General features: G+C 39.2%; 1 protein-coding gene across 1 annotated transcript; it reads right to left on the reverse strand.

Annotated features, from left to right (window-relative positions):
• Positions 1–3133: 3133 nt before the first annotated feature.
• Positions 3134–16921, reverse strand: LOC132624230 (uncharacterized). The gene is made up of 5 exons (XM_060339040.1): positions 16586–16921; positions 16357–16441; positions 15781–16122; positions 6885–6940; positions 3134–3262 (listed from the first exon to the last, which is right to left on the reverse strand). The coding sequence occupies exons 1-5, from the start codon at positions 16919–16921 to the stop codon at positions 3134–3136; spliced, it is 948 nt and encodes a 315-aa protein (XP_060195023.1).
• Between the last annotated feature and the right edge of the window lie 1854 nt (positions 16922–18775).

Below are 18775 nucleotides of genomic sequence, written 5' to 3' on the forward strand. Positions count from 1 at the left end.
TTTTAGGAAATTCTTTCAGTTTCGGTTGATAAGGCCCTATCTGAATATTATATCTCCTCACATCATCTTGACTATTAGGACTATACTGAGAAATAGGTCTTCTTTCTTTGAGATCGCATTCAAGAGATCCCAACTCAAGAATATGATCAAAATTGAAGGACGGGATGGAATTGTCTCTCTTTGAATTTCCGAAGCTCTATGCGAACTAACGGATGGATGACTACTATAACTTGGTTGTCCAATATACAACTTAGTGACATATTTATCCCTTTTGATTCCTACAACTTTAAATAGCTATTCAACTTAGTCACAAATTTATCATATGCAAATTTATAATAAAATATGGGAATCACACACCTTTCACATTAAAAAAATTAAGGAAATCACACCCTTTCGTATTCAAAAATAAGGAAATCACATTTTCATAATAAAATAGAGGAATCACACCCTTTTTGCATTCAAAAATAAGAAAATCGCATTTTCATACTAAAATAGAGGAATCACACCCCTTTCACATAAAAAAATAAGGATATCACACCCTTGCAAAATAATAAAATAGAGGAATCACATTTCTTTCGCTTTCAAAATTATTGAGACATGTTCATTACGAGCTAGAAGTTTAGTGCAAAACAAAAAGAACTTTTCAAAACAAAATCTATAAATAATATAAAGCTGGGCATAGACAAGGTGATGTGGCACCTCTCTATGGCCAGCATTCATATTTATCTTTTTTCTGGTTTTTATGATCTTTTTCCTCATTTTTTGATCTTTTTCCTAATTTCTTCCTATCCAATTTAATGTGGAAATGGCTTTAAATAATTATTAAAGAATCAGTCATTCCCTATCAAATGAAACGGATTATAACTTTTACTACTATAAGTTAGAAGGGAGCGGTTATGTACTGCATTACCTTTTTTAATTACCTTTCTTTATAAGATTTTATCAGTTTTTAGGCTTTTTGTCGTGCTTTCTATTTATTTATATTTATATAAGAATAAATGTCCCATGTATTGCTACTCAAATCATTCCTAATAGAAATAAATGTTTCATTATGGCACGTCTCCTCAGCCACATTTTTTTATAATTATATCTATTTTATTAAATTTTAATTACTTTTTCCTCTTTTTATTCATGTAATCACCCCTTTCTGATGTTAAAAGACTTTACATAAAGGTCATTATAAAATTAATTATTCTTTCAGTTATAGCATTATGCACTTATGACTTTCTCCACATTCTTTCAGTTACGTCAGTATACATGCATCAGCACTTAATATGATAGAATTTGAAAGGAATCAACCGTTATATTTTGTACATCACTATATAAACAGACATACCATATCCAAACTTTGCGCAGTAGCAGCATAAATAAGTTTATTGTTAAGATGAATGACGTCAAGTGACCAAGCCAATAGCAATCCAAGGCCAATCTTTAATTTCAAGGCATGGCGAAATGAGGCAGGCGTGTTTAATTTGACGGATATCATAGGGTGAAGCAAAAAAGAAGAAAGAAAGCAGGAATCAAAGCATTGTAGAATATTTTTTTGAAGCTACAACCCTTGATATATTTTTCCGCATGCACTTCTGTGAATATAATGTTTTTCTAATCTTTCTTCTGTCCTCCCTTGTCTTTTTTATTGAAGAATTGTAAGTTTATGTATTAGACAACACCAACAGTTAGAATTTATAGGGGAAAATGATAGAAGAATTCCAGGAAAATACTGATTTTTGGGGATTTTGCATAAATTTAGGAAGAAAATGTATGGCATAAAAAGGGAAATAAAAACAAAGAGGAAAAGGAAGGAGAAAAAGAAAGGAAAGGGAAGTTCCATTATAAAGTTAGCCGAAATTGAAGTTCTGGAGAAAATAACTCATATTCAGTTTGTTCCACATATAGAGTTGGATGAAATTGATGGTTAGAGTTACTTTATTTGTCCTTTTTGTTTTACCACTTCTTCTTTATTTAACTTTTTTTTTTAAAAAAAAAAACGAAAAAATCAGATACTATTAGGCTGGCATCGACAAATTTAATGTTTAAGAAAAATATTATTACTATATTAGGATACGTAAGGGTATATCTATGCACAGACACATTTATAGAAAGGAAACATACATTTGGTTCAGAAAAAAATGGGAATATGACATTGACAACTATTTCTTCTATATTATAACAAAAAACAAAAAGATTAAAATTTATTGGGGGATGAGATAAGTTAAGCATGAAACTAAGATCCAACTACATTGGATAACGTCTATAAATTCAAACAAGTTTTTTTGCAAAAGAAATAACATTAAAATTTAAAAACATGCAAAATAACTACTTTAATTAGATCAATAAGTATACCATGGCACAAACATGTGTGGTTGAGCACAATAAACATGATAAAGTTAAATATATGATTGACAAAAATCATAAAACTCTACAAATCATTTAAGGAAAATTTCATATTCCACATTATTACTCTGATCCAACCAAAAAATTCGCATACAAGTACAAATTGATTATTTAGTATGTATGTTTGTTGAAACACAACTTCCTTACCTTAACCATTGCAGCTTGGTGCACTAAGTCTGCGGGGTCTGGGGAGGGGCGGACCACAAGAATCTATTGTATGCAGTCTTACTGTAATTCTGTAAGAGGTTGTTTTTATAGCTCAAATCCATGACTTCCTGGTCACATGACAACAATTTTATCAGTTATATCAGGGCTTCTTCTCTTCACATAGACTTTTGCTTTAGGCTTTTTTGTTGATACGCTAATTTACTTCTATGTTAATTTCACTAAGTATGTAGTTGATGTTTTTACATTTAGTTTTTTTTGTTGTTGTTTTGTTTTTGTGAGAAGCTAAGTTTCATCAAAGTTCATAACGGTTGATATATATATAAGGAATTTTTTAAAAGTTTAGATTTCATAAAATATAATTTGTGATTACTTCACTATTCTGAGTATTAGATGAAATTCAATCATGAATCTAATGAGATACTTATGATCGCGCGAAACGCGAGAAAGTTCACTAGTATCTCAAAACAACAAGGTTCCCGGTAAGTCTTGAATTCAAGTTGAAACCATTTTCCTTATTTTCCAAAAAAAACCTGCTCTTTAAATAAATAAATAAATAAAAATTGTGGCGTCTTCAGTTAAAGAAAACTGAAATGTCGCGTCTTCTTTGTGGATTTTTCACTCCCTCTCCCTCTTCTTTCTCCTTGCCAACATTAACTTTGCTCCTCCTCCTTTCACGATTCAAATCAATGGCTATCACTACCTGTGCCAGAGTGGAATGAGTCAGGCAATGCTCTGCTCCTAAATAAGGTGTCCGGTTCTTAACTCTCTTTTAATTCTTAAATTCGAAAACAAAATATCTCAGAACAACAAGGTGCCCGGTAAGTCTTAAATTTGTGTTTCGAACTCCCTTTTTGTCTTTTTATTGATTTTTGAATTTGGGTTTCTGAATTTGTTGGTTCTTTTGAGTTTTTGAATTTTGGGGGTTTATGTGTTTTAAGAAATTTGAGAAAAAATTAATTTCCAGGTTGGAGTCATCACTTTGTTTCGGAGGGGAAGTACCATTTGCACTGTGGCCGTGAATGTTTTGGACCTATGGGATCGAACTTTTGATTTGAAAGAAAGAAAGGAGAAGACTTCATTTTGACTGATGTTGTTCTATATTTTGCCTTTTAGGTAATTAGAAATAATATAAAAAGGAAAACATTAAAGGCTGCTTTAGAAATTAAAAAGAAAATGCAAAAGTGCAACAATTTGGGTTCAATCCATCGACCTTAAGGAATTAAACCCGGCGCCTAACCAGTGCTCCAATCAGTCTCATTTGACCATTGGTTCTTTCAGTTAATATTAGGTATATTTTATAAATTATACACATAGTATACCGAGTTTAGTTGGGTGACCATGGGTTCATGTGACCCATTTTCTACATAAATTCGCCGTTGATGAAGCTGACCCTGAAAAAAATGTGCCTTCGGGGTCGGCTCTGAAAAATTTCTCAATTTCCTCATTTCGAAAAAAATGGATAGAGGTAACCTCGAATAAAATCAGAGGAATTGAGGAAATTCCAGATGCATTGGAGAACACGAAGGCAGTGGAGAGGCTAACTGGAAGGATAGTTACCATGGGGGGGTTCGTGCCGAGATCTCAAATCGGTGCCATGAATTCTTAATGACTTCACGTGCACACCAGAATACCAGCAGGACTTGAAGGATCTCCAGAGTACCTATCTCATTCTTCTTTAATAGTAAAACAAAAGAATGGGGAATAACTGCTTGCACCATGGCTTTATCCGAAGTCGCGTTCAGCACCCTTTTAGTACGGGAAGAAGAAGGTACGCAACTTCCTATTTATTATGTTATTAAAATCTTGGTGTGATCCGAATCCCGATACCCTCACTCGAAAAAATTGGTCTTGGCACCAGTGATATCCCACTCATAAGCTCAAGTCATATTTCTAATGCCATCCCATTTGTGTGGTGTCCACGTTCCCACTGCAGAGCATTCTACACAACTCGGAGCTTTGGGGTAGATTAGCGAAATGGTTGGTAGAAAAGAGTGAGTATGATATAGTTTATCAGCACTGCTCTGCCAATAATTCGCCCAATAATTCACAAATCCTAGCCGATTTGCGATCAATTTCTATCGGGGTATGCTACCTTGTGCCTAAAAACACAAAATTCTTTCCTTGGCTATGCTCGGTACCCAAACCCATTGCAAAAATAATACCCCCAGAGAAAAGGATGTTGTTCTGAATAAGAAATGGTGCAAAAACTCAAAAATCTAACTACCTGGAGCGACACTACCGTCAAAAAGAAGGTACGCCCCTGAAGTCAAAACAATTTTGCTAATTTGTGATTATAGGACTAGGACTAACTCGACAAACCCGAGCAACCAAATGAGCGCTCAAGTGTTTACCAAACCCAGCTGGAATCTTAAAATATGTGTGGCACTATTCTCTTTAGCCGAGGGTTTTATCCCAAATGGATTTTCCCGACAAGGTTTTTAATGAGCTGACGAATGAAAAGCGTATTACTGTTAGCTAACATAAGGACTCCTGAAAGAAGGCCCCCTGTATTAATTTCCAATGCTTGAATCCTCAACTTTCGTACTCGAGGACTAGGGAGAGGAGAGAGTTACCTCCAAGATAAAAATCAGACTAACTTGAGTTCACCCGCTTACCAGCAACAACACTAGAACTGCCACATTACACCAAGACTAATCCAAGTGGGCCAAGGGTTTTCTACTTCTAAGATTTTGATCTATGTAAAAGTTTTCAGCCCCACAAGTAGGGATGGGCATGGTATGGTAGATACCGATTACCATACCGAAATCAAAATTTTTGATACTGCTGTTTGGGTATTACAATATTTGGTATGTATTTTTAAGAAATGGTATTTGGTATTTATAAAGAAAATACCAAAATACTGTACACCATACTGAGGTATATAGTTACATATATAATTTATATATATTATTATAATACTAACAAATATTTAATCTAGTATTAGTACAAAACTAATTGCTTAAATGTTGGAATTGTTTATACCTTTTTTGACTATTTCTACATGTGTAAGGTGTTAGTTGGTATAATTGATTGAAATGCCCTTTTTGTAGACCAAAGTATCTTGATTGAAATGTCCTTTTTGTGTAATTGAGTAATGAATGGAATTGTTTGTACTTTCTTTTGAATATTTTTACACGTGTATGATGTTAGTATGATATAATTGAGACGTTTCTTAATAGTTGAAGTCATAATTCTCTATAATATGAGTATATGTAAGTCCAAGTCAAACAAACTATTTTTACTGATTTACCGTACGGCAAAATATTGGAACCAAAAGTAAAAATACCGAACCATGCTGAATTATTTGGTATGGTAATGGTATAGTACTTATAAAAACTGAAAACCGAAATTACCGAACCAAAGTTTCAATTACCGTAATATACCATATCATACCCACCCCGACACAAGGGTCCATTTACTGATAGGGTTGTTTTCCCCAATCTTTAAGAATGAGACTAGTATCTCACTTTTCCCTTATCCATTTCTATTGCAATAAGTCTCCAGACTCAAACGCGCAGGCTTAAATAGGACCTATCAAAAAAAGCCTATGGGCTAAAAACTTTAGAGGTCCCTGGACGTAAAGCAAGTAATTTCTACCTCGACCACACGATACATTCTTCGGGCTTAGAGCGTGAAGGTTCCATGATCCTTATGCCAGTAAAATGAGGTCATGACGTCTTCCTCATCATCGACAAACACAAAGGGCCATCCTTTAGTATGAATTGATCCTTCTTAGTAGCCGGGGACTTCATGTAATTGACCACCCCAACTAGTCTCGAAAGAATATTGGACTCTTTTGGAACCATCATAATGACACCGTACTTAGTGAGGGGATCACAGAGCGGTGCCAGATAAGTGTCCGCCAAGTCATGACGACCAGATGACAGGCAGGCCTGGAGGCAAAGTTTGTTCTCGGACCGACTATAAAGGCAGGGGGAACGCCTGCAAAAGAAGATGTAGGGGCGTCAATTGGAGTGGTACCCAAAGTTTCACTCCTTTGGCCGGAAGAAACAAACGGGGCTCGGTAAGGTGAACTTACATGTACCGAAATATCAGACTCTCTTAAGAGTATTTTAACCTCACCATGGGAATTGTCCTGGGCACCCGAGCTTCTCTGCCTCTGAAAGCATCGGCATCAAACTTAGTTTCGGCCTCGTCCTCGTCCTCATCCTCATCACTTTCAAATTTTTCATCTTCGTCCTACCTTACCTTCTTTTCTCAGGGCTGGGGGCCAGAGGAGGTCCAAACTTCTTTGTTATGGGTGTCGGTTCACGAGCCTTGTTACGTTATTCTAGGACCGGCTGAATTTGAAGTTGGGAAACCTTCAGGTCAACTAAAATATCGACGATAAGGTAGACTGAAGAACCCTTGGGAAGGCCTGTCGAAAAAAGGATGAAATTTTTTAAAAACGAAGACAAAACCAGAAGACATGCCGGGAAAATTAAAAGGGGCTTAAATCACTGTTATTTTTGCCTTTTGAATTTTTCCTTTGGAAAATCTCTTTCCACGTCCGGAACACTAACGTGGAGTCATCTAAAATCTTCTGCACCCATTGGGATAGGCCTTCCACTATCGGAGGCTCCTAGAAGAGAGTTGAGGAAGCAGGAAATTAAGTAAGATAGGGAGAAATGACGGAATAAAAAGGAAACATTCTCAAGGTCAAGTGAAATTTCGGCCTCACTTGCTCAAGCTAATCACTTAACCCTCGAAAGAGCTTTGGAGCATAGAGTCGGATCAAATGGGCAAGAGTGATACCCTTCTTAACCTGAGCGAACAGATATCAGAGGCACACTGCCATCCTCTACATTGTTGGGCCGAGTTGGGTAGAGGTCTAGTATGACCTAGTCAATCTGCCCGCTAGGTCTGAGTGAGAAGGGATATGTGTGGATGAAGGAGTACCTTGGGTTGCTGAAAGCTATACTTTTCATGTCCCTAGGGGCCAATACCTCGATATTCGTGCAGTCGTAATCCTTCTTAACAGTAGAGATATCGACTGACCAGATAGAAGAGGGATACTTTCCAACCACTCTATCCTGGTCGTAGTACGGTTTGGAGTAAGACATCGAGATCTTAAGGTCCTTGTCAAATGATCATTCCCTTAGCATGATCGAGTTAGCTGTAGTCTTGTAGGGTCATCCTATTGGGTTTTCTTCTTCTTTCTAGAAACCCCTTCATCGACGTGAGACTGGCTGCAGATAGCAGGGGGTGGTAGTATAATTGCAACAGAATCATCCCGTATGGCGGTGTTAGAAGGATTTGCAGCATTGGAGGTGAGAAGCATTAGTGAAGACATGATGATTAAATGATTAAAGCAAAGTAGTAAGATGTAAAAGGGATTCAGAAGATGGATACGAAAGCACTTCGAAGAAATTGAGGATCCGGTAGAAGGGCGAAGGCGAAGAGGGTTTATAAGGGCGCTACCTCAGAAAGGGGAAACCAATCATTACTTTGACTCTTGTGCCCCGGAATACCCCCACTCAATAGCCAGCTCGTAGGCAGGTTATTTACTGCTAAGGGGCACGTGTTCAGAGCATTAAATGTGTAAGATCGCGTGTGATCAAAGCGACTGACAAAGGGACTCGTGCCACTTCGTGTGTCAGAAGTTTGTATCACTTCCTTTCTCGCCAAGAAATTTGTTACTCATCCACTTTCCTGGCATGAACAATCCAGAGCCCGAAAGGTAGGGCACTGTATGTAAACTGTATGGGGTGAAACCCGAGTTTTTTAGGAAAGCCAGTCAAAAGTAGCCACCTGGAAGGGGCTGATCTTACTTGGTCCAAGGCACTCAGGAAAAAACCCCTTTACTGCTTATACATCATTTCACTTGTACTTTCACGGTGAAACGTCTAGGCCGTGTGTAAATAAATATACCTTCTTGGAGAAGGAATAAACATCTAATCTCTCACACTTCTTGTAACGGTTCGCATTTTTTCGGGTGGGGTTAGCGCTCGGAAAAGCTAATTCGAAATCATTGGTGCTCTTTCGGACTTTATTTTAAAAGAGTCGCCACCCAATTTTTAGGAAATTAGGAAAACCAGTTTTGAAGGGTTTATTCATACACAGTGAAAAATCCTTCTTAATCCAAAGTTCTAGGTAAGGGTTCTGGTGATCCCGTAGGGAAGGTGTTAGGCACCCTAGTATTAAGGATCCGTACTATACGGTTGACCTTCGAATTTCAATGTGTTTATATCCCGCATTATGAAAATCTGTCATTTGGATATTATTTTGAAAAATAATTGAATATATTCCCTTTATAGATAGTGTATTTTAGGTTCGGATTTATAATATCCGGATACAATTAGTTCCTTTTATATAAGGATAGTAGTAGTTTTTGTAAAGATACAAAAGTTCAGTTATGGGATAAATGAGTTTTGTTCATACTTGACTCATACATAGTCCGAGTTAATCCGTTTAATTTATAAGAGGTTTGCTCATATAATCAAATTATCTTTCTTGGACCTGGAATTTTAACTTAAAGCCCAATAATTTTGTAAAAATAAAAGTAACATTTTGGCGTAGGCTTTGGCCCAAATTTATGCTTTTTTGTGACAATTAGTTATGTGTTTTAGGCCTATTGGGTTTTAGCCCAAAATTTTATTGTTTTCCTTTAGCTACTGGGCTCAACCCAGAAAACGTGTTTTCTCTCATCCTTTCTAAAAAATTGGTTAAGTGGGACTTAAAAAATGTGATTTTATGTTGGGCCTTAGCCCTCAAAATTCCATACTCTTTTGACTGAACCTAGTCCAGAGAAAATACCTGTGTTTTGGTGTACGAATACACTATATATCTGTGAATTTAAAATCATTTTTCTAACTGGTTTTTAGTCCAAAGAAAGAACTTGTTTCTGGCATTTAAAAGCACACTACATTTACGCGTAGCTTTGAAGTTATTTTTCTGCCTGGACTTAGAAGAAAATGAACAAGTTTTGAAACTTATTTTACAACAAGAAAATGTTCTTCTGGTTTAAAGAAAAAAAAATGTCAAGCCTGGTTTTTCTTTGTTTAGGAAGATGATAGCAATATTTTCAGTAAATGAACTAATCCCTTTCATTCTTTTTACTGATTTACTTAGCCATTTTTATTCTTTCAAAATCGTTTATATTAAGTCAGGCTTTGAAAATCACATGCGCGCGCGGGGGGGGGGGGGGGGGGGGGGGGGGCTAAAGTCGAAGTAAAGGGCATATGTACCGTTTACCTAAGATGCCTAGTTCAAACCATAAATGATTCCAATAATAGTGTGAATTTGTTTTACAACATACAAATACAACACTTTAATCAACAAAGAAAACTGGCATGATAAAATTTAAAGAATGAGAGGTAGACTAGGGGTGTACCAAACCCCTAGTTAACCATTTTTACTGTTACACCCCGTGGTTCTGTACGTTGAAATTCGTAAGTATGGGTCGTTTCAAGTATAGACGTTGAAGTAGCCCTCGTAACTGTAAGTTAAAGTGGGGCACACATGCCGGGATTTTATAAAGGACATATGAAATGTAATATGAATAGTACATGGGAAGTTGAGCAAGTCTTAAGAAGGACCCTTAAGCCGAATATGGGTATAAGCCCTCCAAAAGGATGATTTAAGGATATGTTTTCAGATGATCCGACTTGGAGAGGCCAAAATGACATTATAAGTTTGGAATTTGGAGTCACATCAAGAATGACAGTTGTAGATAATTGAAATAGCTTTCCAACCATAGGTCGTGGGCCCTCATATGATATCGGGATCAAATGTTATGCGCGTTTTAAGATCGGCTGTCAGGGCAGGGAATTAACCCTGCGCGAATGCGCCAAAAGGTGGCGCGAACGCGCAGAAGAGGACCCTGCAACTCAGCGCGAACGCGCCACTTGGCAGCGCGATCGCGCTGAGTAAATTTTAAGTCGGTCCAGGCAGAACCTGGACCGTTATATAAAGGGGTCACCCCCTTCTTTCCTCTTCCAAAACACACCCAAAGCCTCTCAAATTTTCCAGAAACTTCCCCCAACCTTCACTTATGAAATTTTAACGCGGATCAAGTAGAATTCCCCGAATTTCGGCCCAGACAGCGTATAGTTGCGATTGTAGAATCGTATAACGAGGAGTTTGGCTCAGCTCAAGGTGGGAAAAAGTGGAGATATAGCAATATTACCGGGAAAAAGGTATGAATCTCTTATTATTAATGTTAAACTTGGTTTATTTACGGAGATAAAACTGTTAAATAGTCGTATCGTAATTGTGTTGGCTGAAGTATGGGATAAATATCATATGGAATAATTTATGGAGTATTTTGGTAGTAATGGTATTGTGGTGGATGTTGGTATTGTTGTTGTTGTTGTTGGTTGCTGAATTATAATTTTGGGCTAGGCATATAAACAGGGGAGATGCTGCCCGCTTTTTGGCAGGATATAGAATGGTGTAATATGAAATCCTAGCACAAGTATATAATAATGAGTCTAACGATAATGCGAATCCTCTTGAATGTAGATTTACGAGCTCGGGCGGATAAGTATAGGTAATAAGAGGTTGAATAGGTATGTTAAGGCTCGTCCCCTTCTTTCAAAGGCATGATTCCTATGTTATGATTCCACAAGTGTTTTCATAACCTCCTTGTTTTCAAAAGCTAGAAGTTCATGACTCTTAAAGCTTCTTATGATGTTAAATGAAATATGTTCCATGATGATTGTGACGATGATGATGATTATCTTCTAGAAACTCCGAAGCTATAATTTGAGAGCATTATGAGATTATTGAGCCATTCCATGAATCCTTTGATCTTACTCATTGTTGATGGTCTCACCTCATGTTACTCGTTCCTTCGAGGTGAGATATAGTGAAGATAATGATTCTATTTCCAGTGCTGTCTAAGTTCATGATTCTCGAGACTCCCATGACATTATCGATTTCATCTTACGATGGTTGATTCTTCAGGGAATGATATAGTGACAATGGTAATGCTAATGATGATGTTGATTTCATTTATGTATTTTTATGTGTATGCATGTATGCATTGCATCCCACTGATCAGCTAGGGATAACACCGTGCCTATATGGTCGGGCAAGATAACACCGTGCCTTAATGGCCTAGCAAGATGCTATATATAACACCGCGCCTACATGGACAGGCCAGATAACACCGCGCCTACATGGCCGGGCAAGATAACACCGCGCCTATATGGCCGGGCAAGATAACACCGTGCCTTAATGGCCGGGCAAGATGCTATATATATTACCGTGCCTTAATGGCCGGGCAAGATGCTATATATATTACCGCGCCTTAATGGCCGGACAAGATATTATATATGGATATATGTGGAAAAGTCTTTTATTTAAGCTAAGCATGCACGACATTCGCCTTAGAAAGGCATTCAGAGGCACACGTTGATCTCATTTATATTACTTTATCTTCGTACGTTCATTATGGTATTTTCCATGTTCGACATCTCTTACTATGTTGCTATTCATGACTTACATACTCAGTACACTGTTCGTACTGACGTCCTTTCTTGTGAACGCTGCGTTCATGCCCGCAGGTAGACAGGTAGACGGATCTGACCCGTAGGTGATTTATCAGCGGATTATCAGGAGCACTCCACTTACTTCATGACTGCAGTCTATGGGTATTGGTCCTTATGGTTACTTGTATTTTATCTAGAGGCTCGTACACATGTGTGTATAGTAGATATTTCACAACCTTGTCAATTCATATTGTTGGATAATATTTTAGTAGCCTTGTCGGTTGGTGATGATGAACACAATTGTTGAAGATTTTCTAGAGAGGTGTCGCTATGTTGTGATATATATATACAGATTATGATATCCATGAGTTAACTTTATGGTCCACCCAAAAGTGATTACAAGATGTATGTCTGGAGGTGCTCGGTGTGTTAGCTCCGGGTGCCCGTCATGGCCCTCTAGTTGGGTCGTGACATTTACCCATGGTTGGGCCTTCATGTCATTCTCACCCATGACAGGGCCTTCAATAATATTAGCTTCCCTTTTCTCTTCTTGGACTTAACAATTTCGAAGGAATTTCCCTATTATGCCTTTGGCCCAATAGGGTGGCTGGACTTCGGCCCAAATAGCCATGCAGTGAGAGGAGGAAAAACAAAGGGACCCAGGTTAGTCTATATTTTACTGAATCTATCACTTGTATAGTTATACATATATATATATCAAATTTGTTACAAAGTGCACAGTTAAAGGACTTTATCATATGCTATTGGCTTCACTGAATTGTAAATCATGTCATACAAAAGGAAAAGGTTCTCACCACTCTTATTCCCAACGCCGCACAAGTTCCAAGGGATTTCATGAAACCCAGGCATGGCTGAACATCGGTGAATGGCTAAGACCTATCCCCCCAAACCACCTCAACTCCCTAAACCAGTGTTGCCATAGTATACAATCAGAGCCCCAAAATTGTGCACAAGCATCACCACATATGGAAGTAAATTAAATACAAACATGTCACGACTCAACCTAGGGCCATGACGAGTGACCGAGCTTGACCTGCCCGATAACCCAACTTATGTTACTTGTACTCAAGCATGGCATTCAATAGGGTCTATTTAACTAAGTTTAAAAGCTGTAAATAGAATACCAAAGTCCATCTGTAACTCCAAACATCCCAAAACATACTTATATATACGTAGCATACCACAATGCAAGCCAACGGAGCTGCCGATACTTCTGTACAACAAAACAATGGTCGGCAAGGCCAAACAGTACCCATGACACCCACGCTGTCCACAGACTACTAGAAGAGTATGACCGTGCATAAGTGACGGGACAGGGCCCCGTCGTACCCATAATGTATACAAACAAAATTATACCAAAACAGGAACAGTCTCCGAAGCAAGTGGAGTTGTCTGACTCTCAATGCTGACTCCTCCTAGATGGCTGGATCGTTTAACCGCGTCCCTAAACCTGCGGGCATGAAACGCAGCCCCCGAAGAAAGGGGATCAATACGGAATATGTACTGAATATGTAAGGCAATACTGAATCATAAAACAAGGAAAAGCATAACAGTAAGCAAGTTTAGAAAGCAACCTGGGAGTAACCTGGAACAGCACTTTGAACCATGTCATATGGTCCCTTACACAAATTCTAGCATACACAATATAAATATAGAATATCCTACTCGTAGCCACTTCCAGCTAATAACACAATAGTCCCTTCGGACGGCCGCTTCCGGCGTAGTCATGATGGCCCCTTCGGGCAGCCGCTTCCGGCTTAGCTAGGGTGGCCCCTTCGGGCAGCCGCTTCCGGCTTAAGAATATCATAATCCAGCTGATCAGGTGGAACAATAACAATACATATCATATATATTATGAGTATGTAATGAAGTTACAAAACGTTTCACCCCTTTCAGAGTAGTTTCTATTACAACTCCCTTTGGAGAGATTTTGAGAACAAGTTTTAGACTTTCCTTCATTTACCATTTGCCTTGTAGTGAACATGTAAGTATAATGTATCGCAGAAGCTTCCTTCGAATTATCAACAAGAGTATAGAATGAACGAAATAAGACATTGAATATCGACTCCAAATCCAACTAAGAATAGAGTACTTATGTTTTACGTTCTTTAGGAGTCATATAAAAGGGATCATGCCAAAATATGAAGGAAGGGTTAGCCTTACATACCTTATTTATGCCTCAAGCTAATCCTCAAGTCCCTTCCCGAGCTTAGTCAACTAAAATACCATCAACAATATAGGGATTAAGACTAGGCCAACAAGATTATTCTAACTAATCATTTATTCTGTCGGCTAACGGGATTTGGACAGCATCTCCCCTATAACCCTACCAACTCAACAATTCCAAATTAAGCTAATAACCAACAACAACAACAAATCTAAAAATTTACAACAATAATATGACTAAACTCATCTTACAATTCTATCCAAAATATCCCCTAAACCACAACGCCTTAATATTTGGTATACGATAATTATAACTATATTTCTAACACTTTAATCCGTTAAATCTCCGCGTAATCATCTCAATAACAAAGATGAGAAAATAATACATACCTTAGCAGCAGCTCAACCACGAAAATATCATCCCCCAAGCTCAATATTTAGCTTGAAACGACGACGACGACAACTCGTATTACACTTTATCCTTCATGAGCCTTGGGATTCGGGGCCTCGAACTTGATCGAACCCTTGCTTTATCTCTCTAACTCTCCTCACTCACTCTCTCTAAAATATTCCAGATCTTTTGGCATGCAATGAGGAAGATAATGGGTGAAAATCTTCCTTAAATTGCCAAGGAAGTGGGCCTGACCCGACTTGGAGTCAGGTTGGGCCAAGCCCACTGCCAGTTTGACCTTTCCTCCTTAAAACGTCCATAACCTTTTATCCCGATGTGTCATGAAGGCCCACGACCTATGGTTGGAAAGGTATTTCAATTATCTACAACTTTCATGTTTTGTGTGTTCCCAAATTCTCAACGTATAATGGTGTGTTGGCCTCGTAAAGCTAGATCACCCGAAAACATATCCTTAAATCATCCTTTTGGAGTGCTTATGCTCATATTTGGCTTAAGTGTCCCTCTTAAAACTTGCTAAACTTCCTATGTACTATTCATATAACTTGTCATATGCCCTTTATAAAATCCCGACATGTGGGCCCCACCTTAACTTACGGTTACGAGGGCTATTTGTCAAGTAACGTATTAACCAATTTACACCATATGGCCTCCACTGTCGTCTATATGTTATTCTTATACATATATAACAGAATCTTCATCCCTAATCCTTGTATATCTTTACTCTCCCCTGAGCCCATACTAAGTCGTCTGTAGTCTCGGTAACACGAAATTTTTCCAGGGCGTAACATCCTTCCCCCCTTAGGACATTCGTCCTCGAATGTTGGAAATATGTAACTTATGGATAGTTAAACAATAGAGTAAAACATGACGGTATTATTTAAGGTCAAATTAATCGTATCTAATACTGCCAGTATCATGTTATAATAACTAAAAGGTTACATATCAAGGGTAGTCTTCTATTCGTTCACCCTAGTCCCCGATTTATAGCTATGGTCTTGCTATGCTAGGGGCACTTCCCCCCTTAAGGTTTCAACTAAGTTTTTCACTAAGTCTTTTGTCTCGATTTACCTCATTAACTCCTATGCTTGTATTCTAACTTATGTTGTAATACAACATGTCATAGTGGTAAGGGACAGTTCGTATATAGCTTAAATCCATCAATAAATAATCTGAAGAAGGGTATACCTGATGGTGCATTCTGCGGTTTCTCTGGACCCGGTCTCCCACCTAGAGCGTAGATACGATGCGACCCAATACTGGAGCTAGATGCTCCACCTCTGCCCCTACCTCGGTCGGAAGAAGTCTGGAGTCCTATCTCTGGGGCTCTCACTGAGGGTGACGATGCTACTATCGAATTCTCAGGAACAATACAACCCATTCTTTGTGGGCAAACTCTAGCATAGTGCCCCGGATCACCACAAGTATAGCATACACCCTGACGACACCGTCCTACATGACGTTTCCCACAAGTCGCACATCGAAGAGGGGGCATCACCTCCTGCCCTGACCCCACCTGCTGCTGAGAACCTGATGCATAAGAACTCTGTCTCTGCTTAAGGGAAGTCTCCCTACCCCGCTGAGATCCTTGAAACTGCAGAGGTGCACTATACTGGGGTCTGCCCTCGCTAGTGGAACCTCTATACTGACCCTCAGACCTAGCCCTCTTGGGCTGACTACTACTCTGCTCTGAGATAGCCTCTCGCTAGCCCCTACGATCCTTTGACCCTTGAGCATAAGCCTGAATACGAGCTATATCCATACCTGGCTGCATCGCTACTGCCATACAAACCTCCTGCAACCCTGGCTCTAATCCCATCATGTATCGGTGAACTCTATCTTCCATTTCCTGCACAATATAAGGGGCTTATCTGGCTAAAGAATCAAACTCCACACTATACTCTCTAACAGACATACTACCTTGTTGCAGGTTAAGGAACCTATCAACCCTTGCCCGCCTCAACTCGGGTGGCATATAATGGCGCAAGAAGGCATCTGAGAATTCCTGCCAAGTCGGCGGAAGAGCATCCCTACCCCATGATAATCTCCATGACTGAAACCAATTAATTGCTATACCCTGCAATCTATAAGTAGCTAACTCAAGATATTCTGTAGCTGACGCCTTCATCACATTTAAAGTACGCTGCATATTATCTATGAACTCCTGAGGATCAGCATTAGGGTTCGTACCCTTAAACTCTGGGGGATCTAATGTAAGAAAATCTCGGGCCCTGGCACTAGAAGCCCTATCTGGATACTCATAACCCCTATCCTGTCGTCCAGCCTGGGTAGCAAGTATCTGAGTCAACAAACGGATAACATCTCTCATATCCTGACCCTAAGCATCCGGCTGAGGGACTGGAGGTACTGGTACTGGTGTTGGAGCTGGGGCTGGATCAGGTGCCCCTCTGAGCTCCTCCGGAGGTGGGGAAGTAGGAGACCTCTAGGACTGAATGTGTATCCCAGTATGAGTCTGAGCTCTGGTGGACCTGGGGGCTTGGATAACTGCCTCACCCTCAACTGATTTGCCCTTCTGGGCTGCTGTCGCTTTACTCTTCCTAGTCATCGCTAAAATCATACAAGATTATTAGATTAAGGACTTCACTTATGACACAGCTCTATTCGCACGATCTCTAACATGAAAGAAGGAATGGCACCCTATTAATGTCTCGTAGCCTCCTATTTATAGATGTGGTGCACAACACACCGATAAACAAGACTCTACTAGACACCGTCTGCGAACATGCCGAGGACTGAACTGCTCTGATACCACTTTTGTCACGACCCAACCTAGGGCCATGATGAGTGACCGAGCTTAACCTGCCCGATAACCCAACTTATGTTACCTGTACTCAAACATGGCATTCAATAGGGTCTATTTAACTAAGTTTGAAAGCTATAAATAGAATACCAAAGTCCATCTGTAACTCAAAACATCCCAAAACATACTTATATATACGTAACATATCACAATGCAAGCCAACGAGGCTGCCGATACTTCTGTACAACAAAACAATGGTCGGCAAGGCAAAATAGTACCCATGACACCCCCCCTGTCCACAGACTACTAGAAGAGTATGACCGTGCATAAGTGACGGGACAGGGCCCCGTCGTGCCCATAATGTATACAAACAAAATTATACCAAAACAGGAACAGTCTCCGAAGCAAGTGGAGCTGTCTGACTCTCAATGCTGACTCCTCCTAGGTGGCTGGATTGTTTAACCGCGTCCCTAAACCTGCGGGCATGAAACGCAGCCCCCGAAGAAAGGGGGTCATTACGGAATATGTACTGAATATGTAAGGCAATACTGAATCATAAAACAAGGAAAAGCGTAACAGTAAGCAAGTTTAGAAAGCAACTTGGGAGTAACCTGGAACAGCACTTTGAACCATGTCATATGGTCCCTTACACAAATTCTAGCATACACAATATAAATATAGAATATCCTACTCGTAGCCGCTTCCGGCTAATAACATAATAGTCCCTCCGGACGGCCTCTTCCGGCGTAGTCATGATGGCCCCTTCGGGCAGCCGCTTCCGGCTTAGCTAGGGTAGCCCCTTCGGGCAGCCGCTTCCGGCTTAAGAATATCATAATCCAGCTGATCAGGTGGAACAATAACAATACATATGATATACAGTATGAGTATGTAATGAAGTTACAAAACGTTGCACCCCTTTCAGAGTGGTTTCTATTACAACTCCCTTTGGAGAGATTTTGAGAACAAGTTTTAGACTTTCCTTCATTTACCATTTTCCTTGTAGTGAACATGTAAGTATAATGTATCGCAGAAGCTTCCTTCGAATTATCAACAAGAGTATAGCATGAACGAAACAAGACATTGGATATCGACTCCAAATCCAACTAAGAATAGAGTACTTATGTTTTACGTTCTTTAGGAGTCATATAAAAAGGATCATGCCAAAATATGAAGGAAGGGTTAGCCTTACATACCTTATTTATGCCTCAAGCTAATCCTCGAGTCCCTTCCTGAGCTTAGTCAACTAAAATACCATCAACAATATAGGGATTAAGACTAGGCCAACAAGATTATTCTAACTAATCATTTATTCTATCACCTAACGGGATTTGGACAGCATCTCCCCTATCCTACCAACTCAACAATTCCAAATTAAGATAATAACCAACAACAACAACAAATCTAACAATTTACAACAATAAT

This window comes from Lycium barbarum, chromosome 12 (genome assembly GCF_019175385.1).
Source record: "Lycium barbarum isolate Lr01 chromosome 12, ASM1917538v2, whole genome shotgun sequence".
In the NCBI taxonomy this organism is placed as follows: domain Eukaryota; kingdom Viridiplantae; phylum Streptophyta; class Magnoliopsida; order Solanales; family Solanaceae; genus Lycium; species Lycium barbarum.

What these genes read in the sequence shown, in the direction of transcription:
- LOC132624230 (XM_060339040.1), bottom strand. Translation starts at nt 16,921, where the DNA reads ATGAGAGATGTTATCCGTTTGTTGACTCAGATACTTGCTACCCAGGCT. An exon ending in CTTGGCAGGAATTCTCAGAT is followed by an intron (nt 16,442 to 16,585) that starts GCCTTCTTGCGC and finishes TATATTGTGCAG; the next exon opens with GAAATGGAAGATAGAGTTCA. An exon ending in GGCAGTAGCGATGCAGCCAG is followed by an intron (nt 16,123 to 16,356) that starts GTATGGATATAG and finishes CTTATGCATCAG; the next exon opens with GTTCTCAGCAGCAGGTGGGG.